This window comes from Artemia sp. Qi Xiang Cuo, chromosome 10, assembly GCF_049724085.1.
Source record: "Artemia sp. Qi Xiang Cuo chromosome 10, ASM4972408v1, whole genome shotgun sequence".
In the NCBI taxonomy this organism is placed as follows: Eukaryota; Metazoa; Arthropoda; class Branchiopoda; order Anostraca; family Artemiidae; genus Artemia; species Artemia sp. Qi Xiang Cuo.
In genome coordinates this window covers 54,078,205-54,105,097 of record NC_142803.1, presented here as the reverse complement: position 1 = coordinate 54,105,097, position 26,893 = coordinate 54,078,205, and the positions used below count along the sequence as shown (strand labels likewise).

The window sequence follows — 26,893 nt, the reverse complement described above, 5'->3', positions numbered from 1 at the left end:
GGCAGCGCAATCGCGATACCCAAGTAAAGAACGATGTTGGCAAAATGTATAATTTTTTTTTCCTTTAGTCCAGGAAACTTCGTATTGAAGGAGTTGTCGTAGAAACTTCGTAAAGGGCTCATTTGATTGGAAATTGGAATTGCTCACGTCCTTTTTAATAGTCGAAAATGATAGGAAGGCAACTAACAAACCTTCTACGCCCACCATTTCCCCAAACACTTCCAATCAAAATTTTGGAGGTAGCCATTTTATTCAACGTAGTTGATTTCCAGATAAAAATTATGTTTTTGGAGGACACTACCCCACAACCCTCGGGGCGTTTGAGATTTCTGAGATTTCTATTAAATAGCATTAAAAGTGCCAATTAGACCAGGTTTACCCCCCCCCCCTGGAAATCAGCTTATGGGCAACCGTGGATGGTTGTTTGACTTCAGAAGAGGCTCACTCTTTCTCCCTGAAAAAAGACTATGTAAATATAAAACGAACAGAAATTAATCAAAAAAACATTTTGCGCCAAATAAGTTTTCAAAAAAAAGATAAGAAATCCATTAAACCAAAAATAAACAAAATAGAATCAAATAATCTACCAAGCATACAACTACCACAAATCAGTATTAATAAATAAATGAAACCCAAAACAAACAGAAATTAAAATAAGTCAAACTCGAACGAGCAGAAATTAATCTGAGTAGGGTTCTAAACCCTATGATTTCTAAGAGCCAGAATATAATTTGTACTTTACTTAAAAAAAGTATTTTAAATGTTTTCACTTTTAAAACTTTAAGGAATCAAAAATTAATTAAGATTTTAAGGAATATATATCAGCATATGTATATTAGACTGACAATGCAGATTTTTCAGTAAATTCATTTGAATTTTTTCAGTAAAGTACAAATTATATTCTGGCTTTTAGAAATCATAGGGTCTTAGAACCCTATTCAGATTAATTTCTGCTCGTTTTGAGTTTGACTTATTTTAATTTCGGCTTGTTTTGGGTTTCATTTATTTATTAATGCTGATTTGTGGTAGTTGTATGCTTGGTAGATTATTTGATTCTATTTTTGTTCATTTTTGGTTTAATAGAGTTCTTCACTTTTTTTTGAAAAAACTTATTTTGTGCAAAAAGTTTTTTTGATTAATAATAATAAATAATACATTGCGCCAACATCGTTCTTTACTTAGGCAGCGCGATTGCGCTGCCTATGCTTATAATTCACTGTTCAGATGAATATGAATAACAGTATTCGTTTACAAATCAATATTGATTAGAAATTTTCATCACAGGACAGTTTCTTTGAAAATTTTTTTTTTGGGTTAAAAGAGGTCATGAACGCCCTCGGAAAATTGCCCAAGAAGGGGTGAAAGGGGGCAAGTTCTACCAGGGTTTTTGTTTTAGCTAGATAAATGGGAAAGTTTCTTGTTTTTACTATTCATATAAGGTTGTTTGATGTCTTCCTGTTTAAAAATGAGGTTTTCCCCCCTTACCCCCCCCCCCCTCAGCGGGCGTCTACACAACAGGCCGAGATTTGTCCTTAGCCATGATGATCCTTTCAGAACCCAAGCTGACGAGATTTTTGAAAATATGGCGTCGATGCACGCGATTGTCTTAGTCTTTGTAGATTTACAACACAAGGATAACCCCCCCCCCCAACCCAAAAAAAAAGAGTCCAAAACCTTGAAAAACTTTTGGCTATAAAATACAAAAAACGGGGCATGAACGGCGTATTTATAAAGAATTGAGGTAGTGTTCTAGTAGCCGGGCAACACGCGGGATATTGTATGGCGAACATGATAAAAGAAACTAGTCAAGCAGGTTCTTTCAACGGAGAATTCCTATGCCGACCATTGCAAACTGGGATTCCTCACTCTGTTTACAATATTAAAACTTTGGTTTTTGGGGTTGAAGGGGCAAAGTTGTTTGGGGTTGAAGATTAGGTTAATATATGCTATGCTATACTTTACCCCCACCCCCATAATGTGCAAATGTGTAGCCGAAATTTGTTTATAAACTATTATTAATTAAAAAAAAAAAGTTTTCCCGAGGGAAGTAAAGAGCGAAGTTGAAACTTAAAACGGACAAAAATTACTACTTCACAGCCTATTACCGATCATTTCTCCCTATACAACAGTGAATTTCAAGCAATGATACAAATTCTAAAGTTAGTCTTTAGTCCTAATAGTATCAAGATGGCTTTAGTTCGAATTTGTGTACAAACTAATCATGACATGTCCTTTTCAGAAACCAAAACGAGAGCCAGTCATTAAACTAAGCCATTTTGCAGAGGTGATACCAAATTAAACGTAAAAAAGGAAGCAAAATCCTAAAATGGATTATTGCTTTATCTTAAAATTGATTGATCCTAAAGGGGATTTATAATATTCTTATTCTGTAAAAAGTGTCCTTGATTGGTTTGCTTTTACTGTACCAAAACTCCTATATTATTTTATGTTTTCAGTATAGCACTAGTTTTGTACAATCCTACAAGCATACGGAAACAAAATTTCTATATTAATTTAATGTCATTTATAATTCCTGACACTAACGATCAATGAAGCCCTATTTAAAAATAGAAGATTTATTTTTCTCTCTGACCTAAAGAACGTTTATCCCTCAGACCTAAGATTAAAGATGCCATAATGTTTCTTAATTCCCCCTTCGTGAATCAATAATTTCCCCGCCGATTATGTAAATCAATGAAGCCGTATTTAAAAATAGAATTTCTATCTCTTTAGACTCCCGCATAATTCCAAGATAACAAGTGAATAATCCCATAAGCTGTCTAAAACCGTTTCGCCCAAATAATCCCCTAAAAGTAATTTCTGTGTGTTCCTTTTGTTTTTTGGCATCTCTGTGCTTTCACATTTCAAATTTCTAGGAAACCCTTTCCTACGTTAATCTCTTCATCTCATAAATTTTCCTAGCTAAACTATTAGGTTTCGTTAGAATATCAATTTATCTCTCCGACTTAAAGCTCCGTGAAGCCGTATTTAAAAATAGAATTTCTATCTCTTTAGACTCCCGCATAATTCCATGATAACAAGTGATGTCATCTATCATTCCTGACACTAAAGATCAATGAAGCCCTATTTAAAAATAGAATATTAATTTTCTCTCTGACCTAAAGAACGTTTATCCCTCAGACCTAAGATTAAAAGAAGCCTTAGTGTTTCTTAATTTCCCCTTCGTGAATCAATAATTCCCCCTAGCGATTATGTAAATCAATTGACACACTTTGATTACGCAATCAATTTCTCAGAAATCCATCTCCCCTAGGGACTCTATGCCCATAGTTGGTGTTAAAAAAAAGTTATAGGTGGCAGCAGGGGTGAGGGATCCTGTCAATAGGGGCCATTCTACTAAAATCTCCCCTGAAAACGTCTGTATACTTCCAAATAACCAATATTATATGTTAACATTGGGTAAAATTCATAAGTTTCAGCCCTCCCCCCGGGAATTTAGGGGGATTAAGTCACCCTAAAATACATACGTATAATATTTTCGAACATGCTGAATAAAATGTCTACCTGAAAATTTTGATCAGGTGACTTTGGGAAAAAAATGAGCGTGGGAGGGGGTCAAATGGCCCTTAATTTTTTTTGGTCAATCTAAAAAGGAACTATAACTTTCAATTAACATTCTAATGAGCACTCCCACGTTATTCTAGGACAACTGGTTCGATACAATCACCCCTGGAAAAACACAAACAAAAAAAAAACAAACAAATAAATACGCACCCCGTGATATTTATTATGGCAAAAAAACACAAAAGTCCACATTTTTGAGGATAGGAGCTTGAAACGTCTATAGTTGGGTTCTCTGATATGCTGAATCTGAGGTGGTGATTTTTATTAAAGTCCTATAACGTCTGGGGTGCGTTTTTACCTTTTTTCCAAAATCAGGCAAATTTTCTCAGGCGCTTAACTTCTTGATGGGTAAGAGTTAAACTTAATGAAACTTGTGTGTTTAAAATGAGCATTAAAATTTGTTTCTTTTGATTTATCTATTTGATATCAAAATATCGTTTTCTAGAGTTTCGGTTACCATTGAGCCGGGTCGCTCCTTACTTACAGTTCGTTACCACGAACTGTTTGATACGGTTGTTCTGTATGGGCTAGTAATTTTGTTGTAAATTTTAAACGGATACAAATTGTGCAGAATAAAGCACTGCGCCTGCTCGGTGATTTTGAAAATTGTGAAAGTAGAATGGATTGTTATTACCATTTTAATATTTGAAATGTTGGGCAGTTGAGGGAATATCAGACAGGTATTTTTGTGTATCAGTGTGTTTAAATAAATTAGCACCTAATTATTTTTGTAATGTTTTATCCTCGAATTCTGCATACCATTCTTATGATACAAGGAATTCTACGGACCTGGTACATGAAAGACGAAACAATGCTAGGTCTAGTTTTATGTTTATGCATGTGGGTTTTTCGGTATGGAACAGTCTTCCGGAAAGCACTAGGATGGTTGAGAGTGTGTCCTCTTTTAAAAATAGGTTAAAGAATTTCTTAATGAATAGGGATGGCTGAGGGGGGGGGGCTGTATTCTGTCTTTTGTCTTGTGTAAGGATTGGTTTGCAGTTCCCTTGAGGTTTATTTCTTATTTATTTATGTGATTGCATTATTATTATTATTATTATTTTTCCCAATATATATGAGTAAGTTTTTTTTTCAATATATATATGAGTGAGTAAAATAGCGAGTCCTGCCACAAACAAATCTGTATAGATTTTCACATGGTAGGTCTTTTTGATATGTTTTTTTTTTGTGAATATTGATATTTAATAAAAATGAATTTTCTCTCTCTCTCTCTCTCTCTCTCTCTCTCTCTCTCTCTCTCTCTCTCTCTCTCTCTCTCTATATATATATATATATATATATATATATATATATATATATATATATATATATATATATATATATATATATATATATATATATATATATATATATATATATATATATATATATATATATATATATATATATATATATATATATATATATATATATATATATATATATATATATATATATATATATATAATTCTTTTATATATATCATGGCAGAACTAAAGGGTGATGAAAGGCTCCAAATTAAAATATGCCCACTTGGGAGTATTACTGTTTGAATATAAAAAGGAAAAATGAGAACAGACACACATGGCCATGCAATAAGGCATAGATGGCTTTTATAAAGCCCCTCAGATCTTTTTTCAAAACTATGTGGCTGTGAATAATTTCTGATACCACAATGACTAAGCATGACCAGATGAGAAAAAGACATGTGTAAACAAGAAAAACGAGGATAGTTCCAGCCAAACAGTTCAAATATTTCCACCAAGACCTGATCCTCAGTGCAAAAATAGAAAAATAAAAACCACCCCTAAAATAAATAATAACGAACCATAAACGCAACCACTAAAATAAGAGACCCTTTCCATGCAATGGTGAAAGGGTGTAATAAAAATCCGACATTGAATCACAATTCAACCTACTAAATCTGAGCTCATTTTATTTAATGTTTTTTTTTGTCAAATCTGGTTTCATGACATTTTATTGGGTTGCAAAATGTTGCCATGTGACAGAGAAAAACCTGATTTAACAAGTTAATTATAAATGGGTTCAGCTCTTAGTAGAGAAAAATGATCTCTCCAGTTTTCTCAACTAAGAGCTATTTTTTGTATATATATATATATATATATATATATATATATATATATATATATATATATATATATATATATATATATATATATATATATATATATATATATATATATATATATATATATATATATATATATATATATATATATATATATATATATATATATATGTATATATATATATATATATATATATATATATATATATATATATATATATATATATATATATATATATATATATATATATATATATATATATATATATATATATATATATATATATTTCTTAATTTCGAGTGCCTCTCTGAAAACTGGCATGAGACCTTCAACAGGGACAATAATGGAGTTTTTTTTTTCAAACAAAATGAAGCGGTGTAGGTTATCCTTGGTTTAGCATCTTGATTTGCAATCGATATGACCATACTTATTCAAAGTCTTTTTTTTTCAATTAGCCTTAGTAGCTATTTTTTTCCTTTTTGTTTTCTTATTTTCTTATTTGTTTCAATGCCAATATTCCCGCTAATCAATTTGTCTCCATAATAATATTCAAGCCTGTACAGTCTACAACAGATCAGCAGATGCTTCAGGAATCGAATCATGGATTTCGTATAGCCAAACAGTGTATTAACCAACTGAGTTACCATAGGGATTCTGCTTGTGGACTTCAGCCTACACGTAATACTACCTTTCATGAAAAATTTGGCTGATTTTCTTCCGTCATTAGCAAATCAAAGCCTGCAACTGCTAATATCAGTTCTTAAACATTTTTAATCATTGAAAAATCATTATTAACTGACATGACAACATGCTCTTAACGAAACTCCCAGTAGAAGCAGACGTATTAGTATAAAATGCATTTGGCTGCTTTCCACCAATTGCATCGTTCAAACGCAAATAATATGGATAGTCCAGGAGCTAGTTTTAAAAATATCTGAAATTGTTTTAACTTGTTGGAAGATAACATAAATTTAACAGAAGTAGACTTGGAGAAGGCTAACTGTAAAAGTCTAAAGGCTACTGCGTCATTGGCGCTACAATGAAAACTATGTGTCTTGAACGATTTTATATATAATGATATCTATTGCTGAAAGCTCATCAGTTCAAGATCTTATTTCATTGTAATTTTATATTATTTTCGATGTTGTAATATGTGTAAAATAAAATATTTGTAATATAACTCATTTTCAGTAAAGCGTCAATGATGCAGAAGGCTTTATACTTCTACATTTAGGGAAGAAGGCAGCAGCGAAACTCCTGTTTGTAACAATTTCTGTTCGTTTTTAGCTTGATTTGCATGCACAATTTAAGTTTTGCTAGTTTTAAGGTTTATTTATTCATTTATATTAGTATCTAACGTACGTTTGTTTGCTACGATTGTTTATTTAATTTCTGTTCGTTATGGGTTTTATTTTTTTTTTAATAATAAAAGATTGTTTTGCCCGTTTTAAGATTGATTTGCATATTAAATTTAAGTTTTACTCGTTTTAAGATTTATATATTCATTTATATGGTACCTGTTATATCTTGGTCTGCTATGATTGGTTACTTAATTTCTGTTCGTTTCGGGTTTCATTTCTTTCTTAATAGTAATTTCTGGTCGTTTTGAGTTTGAATTATTGTAGGTTTTTATTCCTACTGATCTTAAGTTTAATATGGCCTTTACTTTTCTTTGAAAAATTCTTTTTCGTATAATTTTGTTTCTCAATTAATTTCTGATTGTTTTTGATAGCCAAATTTACAAGTTTGTCAAAGTTCCTATTTCAAAATCAATTTTTTTTTTTGCAACACCAAAATTTCATCAAAATATCAAAGTAAACAAAGTATCACAGTAACAATAAGCAACTTGAATAGCTTACACCCCTTGCCCCGTAACAAAATCTGCCACGTCAATCAGTAAATTAAAGTATCAAAGTAAACAAAGTATCAAAGTAGCAATAAGCAACTTGCGTAACTGACAGTCTTTTCCCTGGGGCCTAGGGGGGAGGGGAGTTTCAACTCTGAAGACATAGTTATTTGAGCTTTGGACTATTTTAAACAAAAGTGCTATCTCAAAATTTGACTGAAGGCCTTTGGAGAAAAGGGGGAGGATGTGGGGGGGGGGGGGGGTAAGATGAACTTTGATCACTTTTGACTCCTATAAAAATTTAGAAGTTTCAATTTCCAATCCAATGACTCCCCCCGAAAGTTAATAAGACCACTCCTTCCACAAAACCTTACATGTTAACGATGGGCAACTTGCATAAGTTACAACCCTTGTCCCTATTCAACCCCTAAGTTACAATTATTTGAATTTTGGACTATTTTGAGAAAAATAGCCATTCCAAATTTTTAATCGGATGCATTTGGGGAAAAAGGGTGCGAGGGGGGGGGGGAGGTTACCCTCTGATCATGTTCGACGCTTAAGAAGGGTGAAGGAAATTTCGATTTCCAATCAAATGAGCCACATCCAACGTTTATACGGCCAGGCTTTCCATAAAAGCTTTATATGTTCATGATGGGTAACCAGCATAATTTATAGCAATTTCCCCGAGAGCTGGAGGGGGGAAGGGAGGGGTCCAAAATCAGAACCATAGTTATTTGACTATCTGGAATATTTTGAAAAAATTACTATCTTAAAATTTCGATCGAATGTATTTGGGGAAAAGCGGGCGTGGTGGTGAGGGGCTAGTTGTCCACTGATTACTTTCGACTCTAAGGGAACTAGAACTTTCAATTTTCTATCAAATTCTGCCTCCAAAATGTATATGACCATCACTTCTTCGAAAACCTGATATGCCTCCGAGGCATAACTTAAAACCCTTGCCCTGGGTTCTGGGGATTGTGTCAACCCTGAAGGCATTATTATATGATGTTTGGACTATTTTGGCCAAAATGGGTACCTCAGAAGTTAGATTGGGTAAATTTGGAGGAAAGAAAGCGTGGGGAGGGGGGATCTATTTTCCCTTCGATCACTTTTGACTCTTTAAAATGAAAATAGAACTACCAATTTCCAATCAAATAAGCCTCCTCCAAAGTTTACAGTGTCACCTTTTCAATAAAAATCTTACATGCCCCAGGGACATCACCAACAACCTTTGCCCCAAAGCTTGGGGGGAGGTGTGGGTTAACCTCAAAGACACTGTTAGATAATCTTCGGACCATTTTGAGCGCAATATCTATATCAAATTTTTAATCGGGTGCATTTGGGGGAAAGAGGGCGTAGGGATGTTGACCTCTGATCATTTATGACTAATAAAGAAGGGAACTAGAACTTTAAATTTCCAGTAGAATGAGCCTCCTCCAAAGCATATACGATCATTCCTTTCCATAAAACCTTATATGCCCCTGGGGAATAGCTTACAACCCTTGAACCCGAGTTTTGTGGGGCTGTGTCAGCCCGAAAGGTATTGCTATATGATACATAGACTATATTTAACAAAATGACTTTCTCTAAAGAAAAATCAAATTCATTTGGGGAAAAGGGGAGGGGGAGGGGGAGCTAGTTACCCCCAGGTCCCTTTTGAATCTTAAAAAGGGAACTAGAACTTTCAATTTCCAATCGGAAGAGCCCCTTCCGAAGTTAATACGACCACCCTTTCCATAAAAACCTCATATGCCCCCAGCACATAACTTACAACGCTTGCCCCCGGGTTCTGGGGGGCTCTGTCGACCCCGGAGGTTTTGTTATCTGATCTTTGGACTGTTTTGAACAAAACGGCTATCTAAATTTTTTTATTAGAGGCATTTGGAGAAAAGAAGGCGTGGGCGGGGGTTAGTTGCACTCTGAGCACAGTTCAATCTTAAAAAGGGCAATAGATCTTTCAATTACCAATCAAACAAGTCCCCTTTGAAGTTTCCACAAAACCTTATATGGCTCCAAGGCATAAATTTCAGCTCGTGCCCTGGTCTTGGGGGGGGGGGGGTGCCAACCCCAGATTTGGATATCTGATCTTTAAACTATTTTCAACAAAATGGCTATCTCAAAAATTTTGATTTGATGCATTTAGAGAAAAGAGGGCATCGGGGAGATCTAGTTGCCCTCCAATCACTTTTGACTCTGAAAAGGGGAAACAGAACTTTCGATCCAACCCAATCTCCAATCAAATTACCCCCCCCCTGAAGTTTATACAACCACCCTTTTCATAAATACCTTATATGCCCTTGGGCTCTGGGGGGTTTTGTCGACCCCGAAATTTCTGTTATCTGATCTTTGGACTATTTTGAACGAAATGGCTTTCTAAAAACTTTTGATCAGATACATTTGGGGAAAAAAAGGTGTGCGAGGGAGGATAGTTACCTTCCAATCGCTGTTCACTCTTGAATAATGCAATAGAATTTTGAATTTCCAATGAAACGAGCCCCCTCTGAAATTTATACGAACACCCCTGCCATAAAAATCTTATATGCCCTGGGGCATTTCTACCAACGCTTTCCCTGGTTCTGGGGGGTGTCACCCCCAGAGTTTTGGTTATCTGATCTTTGAACTATTTTGACTAAATCGCTATCTCAAAATTTTGATCGGATGCATTTGAGGAAAAGAGGGTGTAGAGGGGGGGGGGTCTGGTTTCCCTTTGATCACTTTGAACTCTTAAAAAAGGCACTAGAACTTCCGATTTCTAATCGAATGATTCCCCTCCAAAGTTTATAGGACCACCACTTCCATATGAAGTGCCTCTAAAAAAAAAAACTAAAGCCTTTTGGCCTTTACTACAGGCAAAGCTATATATTTAAATATTTATTAAAGAACTACGCCAATAAAAGAGTTAAACTTACCTTTTTTGACAACATGAGGTTCAGAATAGCTTGCTGGTTCTATCATATTTGGGATTAATATCAATTTTCTAATACTTCTCCAAATGGTAACAATACACTTAGTGATCTGAGATATTCAAAGCTACCCAGCAAAGAAAGTAGAGAACTCCTCTTTTGTAAGACAGAATGTCAGCAAATGTTCCTAAAATGCATAAACGATAGTAATGGAACAAAAAATAAGCAGTAAGTAGCAATAACTTTCATTAATAGAAAGTAAAAACTAAGTGCAAGAGTAATTTTTCTGATTGCCTGCTGTGTAATACAAGGTACTGTTATGGAATTAATCTGCCTTTTCTTATTTCAAACAAATTGGTAATCCGAATTGGTGGAAGTTTGTGTATGAGCTTTCCCTGCTAGAGGAATTCAGCGGAGGTATCCCAACGAATGCAGGTAACACAATTGATAGCATTTGTAAGGAGAATAATGCAGTAGATATCTCTGTTAATATTAAGCCCCAACTGATAAGGATTTTTGGGTTCCGATAACGATATAAAACAATAGCAAAGGCCGATAGAATTGCCAATAAATTCCTATCCAGAAAAAAACGTTACCTAAAGTTTAAACCCTACATTTATTTATGCTCACATGTTTCTTCTTGGTCTACTACACACCAAAGAAAAGCCTCAATAATTCATTGTGGATTCCAAATAATAAAAAAAACCTCTCCCCACCTTAACTGCGCCTCCATGCTCCATGCACCTTAACTGCGAAACCATGATGTCGATTAGACATCATGGTTTTTATCGATTGAATCTTGGATCTTTCACCCACATAAGCGAACATTCATTAAACAGAAATGTTATGATGTATTGTATTCTTTTTAGTTACTTGATAGAAGTTGTATGTTCTTGAACTATATTTTAAACTATATAACTTAGGCAACGAATATGTACTATTTGGAAGATGAAGATGGCTTTAAACGATTGTTTGCCTGTTATTTCAAGTGAATTAATTGTCCTGTGTCAATTCTAAATTATTGGCCAACCTTCTTAAGATCATAGGCGGGCGTGCCTTGTTTGCCTCTCATTCCAGGCAATCTAAAGGTCCTATGTCAATTCTAAATTCTTGGTCAACATACCTGAGACTCTTGGCAGGCGTACCTTTCCAAAAACTAACAAACAAGTATGTGTCCAATAAGAGAGTCATACTTACTCACGCCATTTACCCGTGCCACAGCTATTTAAACATTTGCCTCCATAATTACTTGGACTATCTGTCTTGGCTTTTCTCTTTCTACAATAAGCCATGTCTTGATGCAATCTATTGCAAAAAACTTGATAACTTAAATTCAACTATTTTTACTATTCAACTATAGCTTCATATAAACTATTTTTTGAACTATATATATTTTAAACACTGCTGCACCAGATGTGCAAGCAGCTTATTGCAGACAAGCTCCACGACAACAGCGAACAAGCCGAGTGTTTAATCTGCAGCAAATTAGCCTACGGCAACCCATAAAGTAGCTACGGGTGATCAAAAATGTTGCCTGATTTGTTGTGCTAGAGGCTTTTTAGATAAAAATTCATCATCATGGTCACCAGAAACAACAAAAATTTGCCAACTTGACTAAACTGAATGGGTGAATTAATGCAGCTTTATGTATATACCCCACAGACTCCACTGTTTCAGACTCCTACTATTTCATGGTTTCTGGGGACTGTGGGGTCCCTAAATCATATTCATATACCATATTTTAAGTCTGACAAGCCACTTACAGAGTGCTACGAAAATTGTTTATCTTGAGTGTTTCAAACTTTGGCTAAGCAGCATGATGAGCTGGGATGCTTTGAAAATCGTCTTCTGAGTGTGCTGATGAAATTTTAATTGCAGGTCAAAAGTTATACACTTCTGAAGGCCTTTTCTGCATGAAATAGTACAGCAGTACTATTTACATGAAGTATCAAATATTTACAAAGTAACAATATAGACAAGAAGTAACAAATAGTTACGTCTAACCTTTGAAGATAAAAATAAGGTGATGCTATATTTGGGTAAGAGATAAGTTGGGAAAAGTTACTGATGGCTTTTTCAAGGTTCAGAATCCCTACCACCTCCATCATATCTACAAAAATTATATCTTCCCCTCCCCTAGAGGACTGTTGACTAGCGCTGCACTTTTGTCTGATATCTTGGAAACCCGAATTGCTCGCAAAGATTCAGTTTAGAGCCTTAGCAATTGCATCTACGTAAACAAAGTCTTCTTATCTATGGTGGCTTGGGAACATATACTTTGCTAACCAAAACCAAAATCTTTGCAAAAACCATGGAATACCATATTTTAGATACTATACTTGCCATAACACCTTTGAGTGTTCCCAAAGCCCCAAATTGTTGCTGCAAAGCAGCAACATAAATTCCCAAGTACATCCGATTGTCTTGTAAGATATACAAGACATAAAACAGGCCTTAATTCTGCTTTTGAAAAAAATTATAATTCCAAAGCATGATTGTAATTATGTCACGCAGTTTTTAACCTGTGTGAATTTAATGTCGAATTGACTTTGTTGATTTTTTGCTACCTGGTCTTTTTATCTATCTATTCATATTGAAATAAAAAAAAAACTTTGGTATTACCGGTTTTTTTTGAAATGAAATAATAATATGTTTTCAGTTTTGCAATCATTTAATTTGTAAATTTTTTACAACTTATTAATGTTCATATTCCTATATTGTGTTATATGTGCAAGATTTTAGTCAGTCTCACCCACCCTAATTTCTTTCTTTCAACATCTGGGCATCTTCGGATGAAAAGAAGAAGGCACTTATGTCCTTTTTGGGAAGTCTTTGCATGGTTTTACTCATCTAGTGGCACAAATCATTGATTGTGTCTAAGGCCGTACCCAGGATTTTTTGTCGGAGGGGATTTTACTCAGATTTCTTTTTCGGGGGGGGGGGGGGGTACACGAAAAAAACCTCAAAAAACGCATACAAAATTTGTTTCTGTCCATTTTTGTTACGTTCGTACGAGTCAACAAAACATTTCAGGAGTGGTTCAAACCCCCCTAACCCCCCCTCTGGGTACGGCCTTGATTGTGTCCTAATGCCCACCCTTCTAATGGGATCAGACACACTTCTAAATATTACAGGAGACTTCATTTTTTTTTTTTTTTTTTGAATAGCTAAGACCTAGCTGTTAATGAAAATTAAGCATAAATTCTGTTGACAAGCCAAAAAAATCAGTAACCTTTTCTCTACACTCTAGGGTTATTTCTAACCTGACTGGGAGGGGGCAAAGAATCAATTATGAAAGCAGTGACCGCTATATTTTATAAGAACATTAAACTGAATCCAATGGTGTTTTTCTTAACTGGGGGAATTCAACTGTCATGGTGGTAAAACTCACAGGCTTATTTCCCCCATCCAATCAAAACTGTCAGTTAACAACTTCCCTAACAATTAATGCACAACTGTATAGCCCAGATAATATATATATTCTTTGTGTTTTCAATAGCACAGATCCTTTCTTAATACTGCCTGTTTACTATCAAATTCGTAAGAAGAAAAGATCCACATTTTGAAAATGCAACAAGTATATAATTTAGGCTATATATTTGCACGTTAGGGGGGAGGGGGAGTTAAGCAGTGTGCATTTTGGAATGCTATAAGCAAGTATTTTAGAATATTTTAATATAGTTTCCAGAATTTTATAGTAGTTCCCTATGAAGAGTTGAAACATTAAACAGTTACTAAGAAAGAAATATACCAATTGATTCCCTACTCAATCTTTTTTGCACATCCAGTAATTATTGCCATTGCAGTTATACCAATATACCCCAGAATGATGCCAGATATGGCCACCAGCTGTATAGGCATGATGCTCAGTAGTCAGACAAATAATCACCCTTACAATAGTTACATCCCAGTAAAACTCTCTATTATAGCACCTATAAAATGGATTGTTTCACTTTTGGATTTGTCTAAAGTTAAATAATTATAAGTATGTAATTAGCTGGAATATTTTAGCCCTATACAAATCAAACAATTTTGAATGGACTTATAGTCAACAGTGAAGCCTAATATGGAGACTTAGCCAAAATGGATATTTACTTAAATTTTATAGAGATTTCTTAACAATATCTGTTGGGCACCTTCCCATAAAATAAATTATAAATTTACCAAAAATCCATTTTAAACTTAAGGCTAAACTTTGAACATACTGCCTACACCTTGATCATGGGGTATTACAGAGTTAAAAGAAAATATTTAACCTATACAGGGGCGAACCCAACGATAAATTTCGGAGGGGGATGGGTATTTTGACTGAGGGATGATATTATTGGTTGAAAGGGAAAAATAAATTTTTATAATATAAGGTACATTCTTTATTGAGACAACAACTGTAAATATGTAATTATAAAGACAAATCAAGCCGCCTTTTTTCGTTGTGGGTTAGTTTATCCAAAACGTCTTCTGCATTGACTGGAACATCCCTGTGTATGGATAATACGGCCAATTCATTAAGCTGTTTCTGACCAAGGCACCCCTGGTGTAAGAATTCACTCTTTTCAGGGTAGAAAAAGAACGCTCGTCCGTAGTCGTAGTGACGGGAATTGTGACACAAGCGGAAAAAATGTTCACATTCTCCTCCCAAGAGCTAACTCAGCTTGCAAGCTTCCCCCATAGCTGTCTGCATCAAGATACCATAAACTAGTCAGAGTATCCGATATATCCTTTGTTTTTCTTCGTCGAGAGAAATACAGCGCTGAGGAAGTAGGTATTGCAGTGACTCCAGCAACTTTCTATGACTAAGGAATCGCTGATGCAGCTGCTGCAGAAAGTAGTCCATAAATTGGATAAACACAGAAAGTCGGTAATTCGTTTCAGGATCGTCTGACGCTGTTGCGTAATTATTCCCATAAGTTTGCTTTAGAGTTCATCTGGGCATTCTGATGCTGATTTCATAATCTTGACAGAGTTCAGTCCCTTAAGTAAAAAGTTGATGAAACATAGCTTCACTCCTCTCTCTCATGTCTCTAACTTTGCTCTTAAGATCGGCAGCGTGTGTGAGAGAGTACACGAGATCTTTAGTTTCCGATTGTCAAGATGTCGACAAATTGTAAGACAGAATAAAAACTTTACTGAGAGTAATCATAGCTGCAACAAAACTGCATCTCTCAATAGCAGATAGCAAAGAATAAGCTTTGCTTGAAGATTCAGAATGTGAATTAGGATGTTCTTGAATGTCACTAATAGCCTAGTAATGAACATCTCTTTAAACAAAATGATTGCTTTTAAGTCCTCCACCCATCTAGTCCCACAAAATTTGTTCAATCTTGTTCTTTTTGTCCCTGTGATAAAATTACTTTCTTGAAAAATTTGTTTGAAAACTGCAGAGTGTTAAGGTGAAATTCTAAGGAAATTAATTACTTCTTTCAAAGTTCCTAGACAAGTTCTTATAACAGGTATGTTGTAGAAATGACACAGGCCTAAGTGTAAGGAGTGACTTGCAAAGTGAACAAAGAACTGCATAGGGAAATCTTTCATGGAGTATAGCAGTACAACCTTGAAACTGGCTGCTCATAGATGAAGCTCCATCAAAACCTTGCCCCCTTAAGTATTTTAATCATTTCCCATTCCAACTAAGGTTTGTATCAACCAACCAAGATGTGCTATCAGCCAACTGTTTTCTTTTTCAAAAAGTCTATAATTGTTAATTTTTGTTTTTAAATGATGGACGACTAATTAACAAACAGGAGCGTAGACTTCTGTATAAACCCTGAAAAAGCATATGCTTTTAAATGAACTTCAACGACCTTAGGGGCCCGAGGTTATAACAACAAGTGGCTTACTTGGCAGCAGCCTGGGATTGTTCTTAGATCCATTTTCATAAAACAAAATTTCTCGTGTGGAGATCGTCAAACATTACCTACTTGTTGTGCATACATTACTCTAAATCAATGGGATTAAAACCCTCATCACAAATAAGATTTACAGTATACATTATCCTTTTGTATTGCTAAAAATCTATAAGAATGTAGACTCTACAGGACGAATTTCCCAAAGTTAGGGGGGATGTATCCCCACTATCTCCCCCTGAGGTCGCCCCTGAACTCACAAACCGACTCTAATCATGGATACATTGAATCGATACTAAGACAAGCTTTGTGAGGCAGAATAATTGCATTTAAATAGGCTAGAATGTAAGGTTAACATTTTTTATTTATAAGTTTAAACATTAAAAAGAAATTGAAAAGGGTAGGCCTAACAGTATTAGGTTATAACTCTTCTGGAGAAAACACTTTCATAAAATAAAAATAGTATGATTATAGTTTCTCTACAAAAACAGTACCAGTTGTTGGTTCTCTGGCAATACAAAAACTTCCACCCCTTATCCTTCGGATTGTCATGGTTACAGCGGTAGCTGCAACCTAGTAAAGAGCAAACAACAGTCCATAGTAACCAAAAGTAAAAAAACGCGTTTAGAAAAAAACTGTCTTGTGAAATAAAAAGGCCATGTGACACTGATTCAGGAATGGTAACTATTATTTCGGTTCGTCCTAAAAGTAAAAGTTTACTGTGAAAAGAAATTTATGGTGATTTCGAAAAAAAAGCCTGAAGCCCCTCGAAAATGACCTCAGATCCAAAATGAAAAGTGTACCATTGCAATCAGCATGGTCGAAAACCTAGTCCAGTGAAATTACAAACCCCCTCCTTGAACAACAAAGAAAACCACTTTTTTTGCATTGGTAGAGCTGATCTGTCTCCCTTTTATTTTCTTTTTTTCAGCAGGCCCAGTGGGTTACCAGAACATCATAGAGAGATGCTTAATGGCTCATTCACAGGGCTGCCACAGGTTCAAGTGGTAAAAAATAGAGACTTAGGGACCTATTTTTAGTCAAACAAATTATTTGTTTGTCTTTGAACGGCAGTGTGGTCTAAGAAAACAACACCTAATTTAAAGGTGTTATGTCGAAAATATTTTTAGTCAAAAAAGGGACATCTCTAGGGACTCTTCTGGACCCCAAAAACTCAATTTTCAGGAATCTTTAGAAAGAAAAAGCGGTGACACAACAGCAAATGACGCTTGGCTAAGGAAACAAAAATGGGAATGATCATTTGCAGACATCTCTCCAGGATCTGAGGCCTAGTAATAATTATGAAACAGACCACCTGAGAATCATCATGTAATGGGGAGAGCTTTTTTCTTCTTCTTATTCTGAACGCCTTACTTTTTAATACAAAAGATCAGATAAAAAAAAATTATGAGAGATAAGGGTACGGGTAACTAGATCACACAACATAATTGTTTCCACTTTTCTGCCCTGTCTTCTGGTAGAAAAGAGATGTGATCAGCAACTGTTTTTTTTTACTCTAACTGCTGCTGGGCGGTTTCAAGAGTAGCAGCTCCCTTTTTTTGTTCAGTATGCATTCACAGAGTCCCATCTATTATGGCCTGCACTAGCTGTATCATGACCATGTCTTTCTTTACAAGGTATTTTTTCAGCTGCTTATGAGCTACCTCCATCAAATCGTCTGCGGCATGTTCCATGGAACTAAGCGCTTCTTTTTTGTCTTTGAGAGATTTTTCGAAAGTCTGTATTGTCTGTCTTTTCAAAGAGCTTTGAGCAAGCTACTGCTCTCTCAATCATCCTCTGGCCTCCAAATCCTGCCGCTCTTTCTCGGTTTTTTCTTTCAAGGCTTTTTCCTGCTGTAGGTACAAATAATATTTCTTTCTAGCGAATTTGGCCAGTTTTATTAAGTCTTCAGTCATAACAACATTTTGCGCACGTCCTCCAAAGCTGCCCAACCCATCTATGACAAACAGTTTTGCATTCAAAGTTTACTCATTCATCATAGCTCTTTCTTTGCTGAGAGCTCGCCCAGAAAGGGAGAAACCCCGCTCAATGCCAGTAGACCCGTGTGAAAGGTCAAAACATTTTTTAAGACTTGAGACGATTTTGGATAGTTTCCTCCCTGGATCAAGTTGTACCACTTGTCATTGATCCGGAAGCCCGGATAACTGGACTAGATTAAACTCGTCAACTAGCATGTCCTTTTGCGTCACGATGGGTAACTTCCAGGCAATATATAATAAACTCTGAGCAGAAACTGGCTTTGATACTTCATCGGGATACAGAAAAGTTAACACTTTCAACAACTGCAAAAATTATCTGCAGAGTATTTGCTTAATGACATATCTCGCGTTCTCTTCATCTTCGTATAGCTGAACCATTAGTTCATCCCTAAGTTTTTTGTCGCTTCAGGCTTTAAAATTTGTCCAGCCAATGTCAAAACCAGGAGTTCCAGCTCTGGATAGAGTTCATGCACTAGAGACTTTTCCATTGAAATTTTTCGGTGAAATGTGTGAAGAGATTCGAACTATCCACAACAAACTGACACTCTGCTTTCATGATCAGTTTTTTGATCAGCCAGATGATTTCTTTGTATGCATCTTATTTCATAAGACTAGGGTTTTTCTTTGAAATATAGACAAAAAAATACTCAAACAGAGCTGGCATCTGTTTCCTTAGCCTCGAAGCGGCAGGTCCTATAATTAACCATCTGGTGGGTAAGTGTTCCAAAAAGCGAGACTTAGGAACGCCAGTTTTCTCTTGAATCTTCCTGTACTCCTCTTGTCTAGCCAGCCAGCCACTAAAAAAGTGGTACACTTTGATGATCAGATCGAAACAATTCTTGCGGATTTCCTGCAAACCCTTCCGAAAAGCGTTGTTTACCAAATGGATCTTGCAGGTACCAATATAAAGGAGAACTTCACTACCTGTCAATTCAAGATTTTCACTGTCAATCAGTCGGACAGGTTCTATGTTCTTGTTTGGACCAACAAAATTAGCACTAGTAGCTTAGAGATAGATAAACCACTCTCATCGATTGTTCTGACTATTTCTGACTTCAAGTCTTCAGCTATGGTATGTCCAATAAACACAGTTTTCAGATGTCTTTCTACCACTCGTTTTATCTTTTTGGACAACAATCGGATCGTCATTTGAAGCTCTTTCTTACTTTTGGAGTTTGTGGTTTTGTCAAACGTGACAACATAATTAATAACTGTTGCTGACTTCAACAAGGGTAATCTTCCGAAAATGTGGTCCAAGAGCTTTGGTCAAAAAAAAAAAAAAAAGCTTAGTTCACCCAAAGGAGAAGTTTCTGACCACTGTATCTCTGAACAGTCTTCCAAATACATCTACTATTCCATCTGCAGATTTCCCAGAACAGTCACACTCGATCATCTTCAGAGCCCATTTAATTTCTGCAACTGTTATTTCATCCCACACGACATAAGCATCTAGGTGCATAGACAGTTTTGTCGATTTGCCACTGTCCATGGAAAATGCTGCCAAGAAATGAAGCGGATTCGGCGTAAGCTTTATGGTAACATTCTTCTTATGTTCAGCAGTTCTGATGTGCTGCAATGAAGCATAGGAGCCCTTATGGCAGACAAGCGATGTACTGCAGATAGAACAGTAGAAACGGAACAGATCTCCCGGACCAATCTACACATCTCTTTCCTTTGGTGTGCTGACGCATCTTTCTCTTCCAACCGAGTCTCCTTGAATTTGCACTTTCCCATTCTTGTTTAAACTGAAACTTCAAACCCTAAACCTCAAAAAAGAAAGAAAAGAAGTTAGTAGAAAAATATATAGGCTATTATCAAAAATGCATTCAAATAAAAAAGGGCACTAGGAAGTAGTCTAATAGTTCAAGAAACAAATGTAAACTCAAAATCATGCAAGAAACCTGGTTTTAACACCACCTCCTTTGTATTGTGTACTTGGGAGTCATTCTCTTATTTTTTTTTCTTTCCTCTTTATGCAACAAAGCAACACCCAGAAAAGTTTTTGAAGTAATTAACAAAGCCAACCGAACCCTTCCACCTCCTGGCCTATAGACTCCAGAGGCAAAGGGTGTCACTCCCATTCGTTACTAGTCTGTCTACTCTGTCAATACAATAACGCTGTAGTCTATGCAACAAAAAGTTTTGTCTTTCTTAGACAAGTAAAAACAGGTTCCAAGAATCTCAATTGAAACAAAATACTGAAAACCACATACTCACAGGTATTGGTAGCCTTCAGGATACAAAACTTTAAACCAAAGCAAAAAAATGGACTTTAGGGACCTTCAATCGATTTTAGGAACTTTTAGGGAAGACCCCCCCTCTCCAGAGCCCTCATGAGTCATGACTAAGGTTGTAAGTTATGCCCTGGGGGAATATATGGTTTTTATAGAAAGCATTGTTGCAGAAACTTTAAAAAGGACTTATTCAATTGAGAATTGAGAGGGCTAGTGCCTTTCTAATAGTCAAAAGTGATTGGAGGGCAAATGCCCCTCCCCCCAGCTCATCATTTCCCCAAAAACTTCCAATCAACATTTTGATATAACCATTTTGTTGAACATATTTGAAGGGCCGGGAAATTATGTTTTTGAGTAAGACAACCCCCACCCCCCACAGCCCTCAGGACTAAGAATCTAAGATACACCCTGGGGGCATATGATGTTTTTTATAGAAAGCATTGTTATAGAAACTTCAAAAAGGGGTTATTGGATTGGAAATTGAGAGGGCTATTGCCCTTTTTAATAGTCAACAGTAATTCGAGAGAGAATCACCCCCACCCCATGCCCATCATTTCCCCAAACATTTCTGATCAACAAATTGATATGGCCATTTTATTCAACATATTTGAAAGGTCTGGAAATTATGTCTTTGAGGATGACAACCCTCCCCTCCCCCATAGCCCTCAGGACAAGGAGCCTGAGTTATGCCATTGGGGCATATAAGGTTTTTATAGAATGTTTTGTTGTAGAAGCTTCAAAAAGGGCTCATTTGATTGGAAATTGAGAGGACTAGTGCCTTTTTTATTAGTCGAAAATGATCAGAGGGAAAATGCCCCCTCCCACGTCCATTGTCTCATCAAACACTTACAATAAAAATGTTAAGATGTATCTTTTATGTAACATATCGCAAAGGCTTAGAGATGATGTCTTGGAGGATAAAAAATCTCTCCAGTTTCTAGGACAAAGGTTGTAGGCCATGTCCTTGGAAAAATAAGATTTTTTTATAGAAAGCGTGGTCATATAAACTTTGGAGGGGCCCATTGGATTGGTAAACAGATGCTATAGTGCTCTTTTTAAGAGTCAAAGTTATTGGAGGGCAGCTATCCCCTCCTCCCCACACACATTGTATTGTCTCAAAATGCATCCTATAGAAATTTTGAGATAGCCATTCTATTCAAAATAGTCTAAATATTATATAACAAGGCTTCTGGTGTTGAAACAAACCCTAGAGATTAGGGGCAAGGGTTGTAAGTTATGCCCAGGGGGTATTTAAGATTTTTATGGAAGGGGTGGTAGTTTAACTTAAGAAGAGGCTTAGTCTTTATCCCTGAAAAAGACTGTGTCAATATAAAACAAACAGATATTAATTAAAAAAAAAACTTTTCCCACAAAATATATTTTTCCAAAAAAAGTAAAGAACTCCATTAAACCAAAAAATGAACAAAAATAGAATCAAATAATCTACCAAGCATACAATTACCACAAATCAGTATCAATAAATAAATGAAACCCAAAACAAACAAAAATTGAAATAAATAACAGAGTCAAACTCAAAACGAGTAGAAATTAATATGAGTAGAGTTCTAAATCCCATGATTTCTAAAAGCGCAGAATATAATTTGTACTTTACTGAAAAAATTTCTTTAAATGTTTTCACTTTTATAACTTTAAGAAATCAAAAATTAATTCAGATTTTAAGGAATAAATATCAGCATATGTGTATTAAACTGACAATGCACATTTTTTTTCAGTAAATTCATTTGAATTTTTTTAGTATAGGCCTAGTACAAATTATATTCTGGCTTTTAGAAAGCATGAGGTTTAGGACCCTACTCATTTTAATTTCTGCTTGTTTTGAGTTTGACTCTGTTAAAAGGAGTGGAGGTAGGCACTTCAAAATACCTTTCCATGACATACTCTGGTCTTTAGAACCCATCCCTAAAAGTTTCATTTCCCTAACCTAACCCCTTTCAAAGATAGGCTAGCAAAAAGTAGCTAGAGTAGAATTTTACCCAATTTGGCTTGCAGGCTATGGAGGGCAGCCATCTCCCCCTCTCCCATGTCAATCACTTTCCCAAAGACATCCAATCAAAATTTTGAGATTCCTTTTTTGTTCAGTGTAGTTTTAAGGTCTGGAAATTATGACTGAGAATGACCCCCCCCCCCACAAACCTCATAGCAAGGGTTGTAAGTTATGCCCTGGGGACATATAAGGTTTTTGTAGAAATGGTGGTTGTAGGCTATAAACTTCAAATAGGGCTCATTGGATTGGTAATCTGAAGTTATGGTGTTCTTTTTAAGAGTTAAGTGATCAGAAGGCAAATACCCCCCCACCCCACACACACACACATTGTATTTTCCAGAAACACATCTGATAGAAATTTTAAGATGGCCATTTGTTGTCATAGAAACTTCAAAAAGTGCTCAGTTGGTTGGTAACTGAAAGGACTAGTGCCTTCTTTAATAGTCAAAAGTGATTGGAGGGCAACCCCCCCCCCCCTATGCCCATTATTTCCCCAAACACTTCCAGTCAAAATCTCAAGATAGTTATTTTGTTTGATGTAGTTTAAAAGTATAGAAATTATGTCTTTGAGGATGAGAACCTCCTCATGGTCCTGAGGGCAAGGGTTGTAAGATATGCCCTAAGGGCATTTAAGGTTTTTATGGAAACAGGGTATAAACATCGGAGGGGGCTCTTTGGATTAGAAATCAGAAATTGAACTGCAATTTTTGAGAGTCAAATTTATCGGAGGTCAACTATACAATAACGCCCTCCCCTCCCCCTACAGGCTATTTTCCCCCCATGTATCCGATAAACATTCTAAGATAGCCAGTTGTTAAATAATAGTCCAAAGATCTCATAACACGGCCATCGGGATTGACACAACCCCCAAAAGTATGGGGATAAGGGTTTTAGTTTATGTCCCTTGGGGGTCTAAGGTTTTTATTAAGAGGTGGTCTTTTGAACTTTAGGTGGCTCATTTGATTGGAAATGCATACTTCTGGTTTCATTTTAAGAGTCAAGCATGATGGAGCGCAAATAGCCACCCCCCCTCTCCCTGATATCCTCTTTTCCCCAAAAATATTCGATCAAAATTGTGAGAAAGCCATTTTTTAGCCAATAGCCCAAAGAGAATATAACAATATCTTTAGTAATCAAATATAAGAAAAATTTCGGCGGACGTTGAACTAAATCAAAACAAACTATGAGCATGTGAACTTTCAAAAAGGTGACAAAGCAATATCCTGAGACCAATTTATATTATTTAGATCTTTACAAGTAAGGTGTGGGGGATTTTAAACTGGCCAGAAAGCACTATGTGTATACCTTTAGTACTACAACTACAGTTACTATAACTTAATGATGCTTAAGGAAACTTCTAGGAAACTTCTATTAAGGTGAAACTTCTAGGAAGCGTTTAGGGGGTGTTCCAATTAAACAAAAAAAAATGTATACATGCAGGTTTTCAAAAAGGCATATAAGCAATATCATAGGCAGCACCACTCTATAATAGCTAGAAACATTATTGAAACATTTAAAGAAGCTAATTTGATTCAAGATTAAAAGTTCTAGGGTAATTTCTAAGAGTAGAAAGAGATTGGAGGGAAATCAGCCCATCTCTTAAGCTGATTTATTTCCCAAACATATCTAGTCAGAATTTTGAGACAACTATTTTGTTCAGCATAATAGAACAGTCCAGCAACTATGTCTTTAGGAATACTGGACATGTAAACCTCCACAATTATGCCAAACTATGGATTTATATAGAAAAAAAAATGAAAAGATATAAAATATTATTTTTTTTCATGAAAATGACTTAAAAAAAAAAAAACAGAAATTCATCTAAAAAAAATTTTTCCATAAAACAAGCTTTTCAAAGAAAAGTAAAGAGCTCTATTAAGCCAAAAATGGGCATAAATGAAGTCAAGTAATCATCCAAGTGTACAACTACCACAAATGACTATCAATAAATAAATGAAACTCAAAATGAGACAGAAATTCATTTGCACTTGACTGAAAACAAAATATGTATAAATGTTTTCACTTTTTTTTACTTAAATAAGTAAAAAAAAAAATTTTTCACTTTTTTTACCAATTTTTTATTTTAAGGTAAATATCAGAATAGGTAAATTAAACTGACAATCCACAGTCATTTGTTTTTTGTTTTTATTTCAGTAAAACATAAGTTATGTTCTGGGTTTGAGAAAGCATAGGGCTTGTCAGCCCTAGTAATATTATTTTTTGCTTGTTTTCAGTTTGACCCAGCAATTTATAATAATTTCTGTTTGTTCTGAGTTTCATTGAATTGTTGATATTGATTTGTGGTAGTTTTATACTTGGAAGATTATTTGACTTTATTTCTGCCCATTTTTGAATTAAAAGAGCTCTTTACTTTTCTTTGAAAACTTATTCTGTGGAAAGTTGTTTAGGTAAATATCTACCAAATCATATTATTGAGTTAGGACTGAAGTGAATATACCATTTGATGCCCTTTTTTATGCTGATTACAAATATAATAATCATTTCTATCAGAAATGAATTTCAGCCCCCCCCTATAAATGCCAATTCAGGGTTAGGTTTGGTATAGCCTATAGGGGGGGGGCAGAAATTCATTTCCAATAGAAATGATTATTATATTGGTAATCAGCATAAAAAAAGGCATCAAATGGTGTATTCACTTTATTCCTAACTCAATAATATGATTTGGTAGATATTTACCATTTTTTAAATTAATACAAATATATGACACCATCATCCAGCCAGGGGGGGTGCAGCCACCCTTCTGCCCCCCCTCATGGGTGCCCATGCCCTAGGTGGAATATTCTATTGTAAAAGGCTTCCTGCTTCCAAAATATGGTAATTAATTTAAAGTTTCCCTGATTGAACAATACAGCTGCTCATTGAAATAGCTTACTGAGAGGCTGTACGCAATTTTTTCTTATTGTAAAACGATACAAGAGGTTACAATTTTCACAAAATGGTTAATTTCATGTTGGTTTCAAAGATTTTAGCCTATTTCATTATTGTCACCATTTTAATGTTCACCTTCCTGAACCTGATGTCTGTTCTGACCCAAAACAGAACTCATGCGGGGCTTCCACGGCGTTAATAAAGTTTCTCATCAAAGTAGGAACCATCAGAACTTCTGAGTTCTGCTCATGTTAGAACAATTTCAAATTTTTTGGCAAACTTTCCATTTCATTTGCGAAATCCGAGCCTCGTTTTCGGGCTCAGTGGGTTCGAACACGGGTTGTTCTCGTCTAGTGCATCAAGCGTTTTTACAAAGCGGGTTCTCAAGGAAAACACGGGGTTGAAACTTCACAGATGAAAACGCTTGATGCTGAGGAATAGAATTACCCTCTCAATTACTCGGGCTATCTGTCTTTTCTACAATTAGCCATGTATTCATGCCTACTGCAAAATACTTGATTTTCAATTCAAAATCAACTGTTTGGGATCCCAATGAGCAAACTTCATGGGCTGTGAATTCAGGGTGGTTAGCCACTTTTGAACTTACTGTCAATAAACATAGAACTCTGGTTTGAACCTGGTATTTCTACGGGTTCCAGATTCAAGGAACCCGGGTTCAAACATGAGGAGAACCCGGCAGCTGAAAACGCTTAGAAGCGGATTCCTGTTGAACCCGCAACCCTAGAAACGCTTGATGTAGAACTCGATAGCAACCCGTGTTTGAACCCGGTGCCTGGAAACGAGGCTCTGGTGATTATATGAGGCCTTTTCCACTGACAAAGCCGAATTCTTAAAACACGATTGAGAGTTATCAGTGGAACAAAGAAGTTCATAAACCCGGTTTATAAAACTGGATTGTCAAATCACAACCTTTGGAACAACGAAGTTTCTAAGCTCAATTGACGACTGAACAAAACCAACAATCCAAATCCGCAATCTTTCTTTCGAGCGTAGTTGTAAAATTCAGAATCTAGATCATTAACGTACAATCCTGGTTGCCAGTGGAACAGAATTTTCGTAATCTGAATTATCAGCAGAACAGCAAATATACAATTCAGATTGTGATTTTACAAGTCGGTTTTTCAGTGGAAAAGGCTCATGGTAACTTCCAACCATAGCATAAATATTCAACAGATGTAAAAAAAATGGTTCAAAAATGGGATACATCACACGCGCGGAAAGGGTAGTTTCCCTTTGCTTACCAGCAATAGCCTGAGTTGCTTCAACACAGAATAAATATCAAAGAAGGCGGGGTCGTGAATAAAGGCGTGGGACTAATGTGTCCAAAAAATCTTTAATGGAAAGTGTAGGAATTTACTTTCCTATTTATTATTTATGCTGTACTTCCCATAAAGGGAAGCTAAGCTTAAGAAAAATACCATATCAAAGGAGTAAACATAGATTAGAGTGGCTTAATTTAAATGAACTCTAGGACAGAATG

At 35.6% G+C, this 26,893-nt stretch overlaps 1 protein-coding gene across 4 annotated transcripts in view; it reads right to left on the bottom strand.

Moving 5' to 3' along the window:
- LOC148947899 (uncharacterized) overlaps positions 1-25,666 on the bottom strand; it is a 38,976-nt gene extending 13,310 nt beyond the window's left edge. The window contains exons 1-2 of one of the 4 annotated variants that reach the window (XM_089095528.1): positions 25,528-25,666; positions 10,428-10,608 (exon numbers count right to left, since the gene is read on the bottom strand). In XM_089095528.1, coding sequence (XP_088951654.1) covers positions 10,428-10,473 — 46 coding nt within the window. In that variant the 5' untranslated portion in view covers positions 10,474-10,608; positions 25,528-25,666. The other 3 variants (XM_089095530.1, XM_089095529.1, XM_089095531.1) reach the window with 3 other exon arrangements.
- Positions 25,667-26,893: the final 1,227 nt, after the last annotated feature.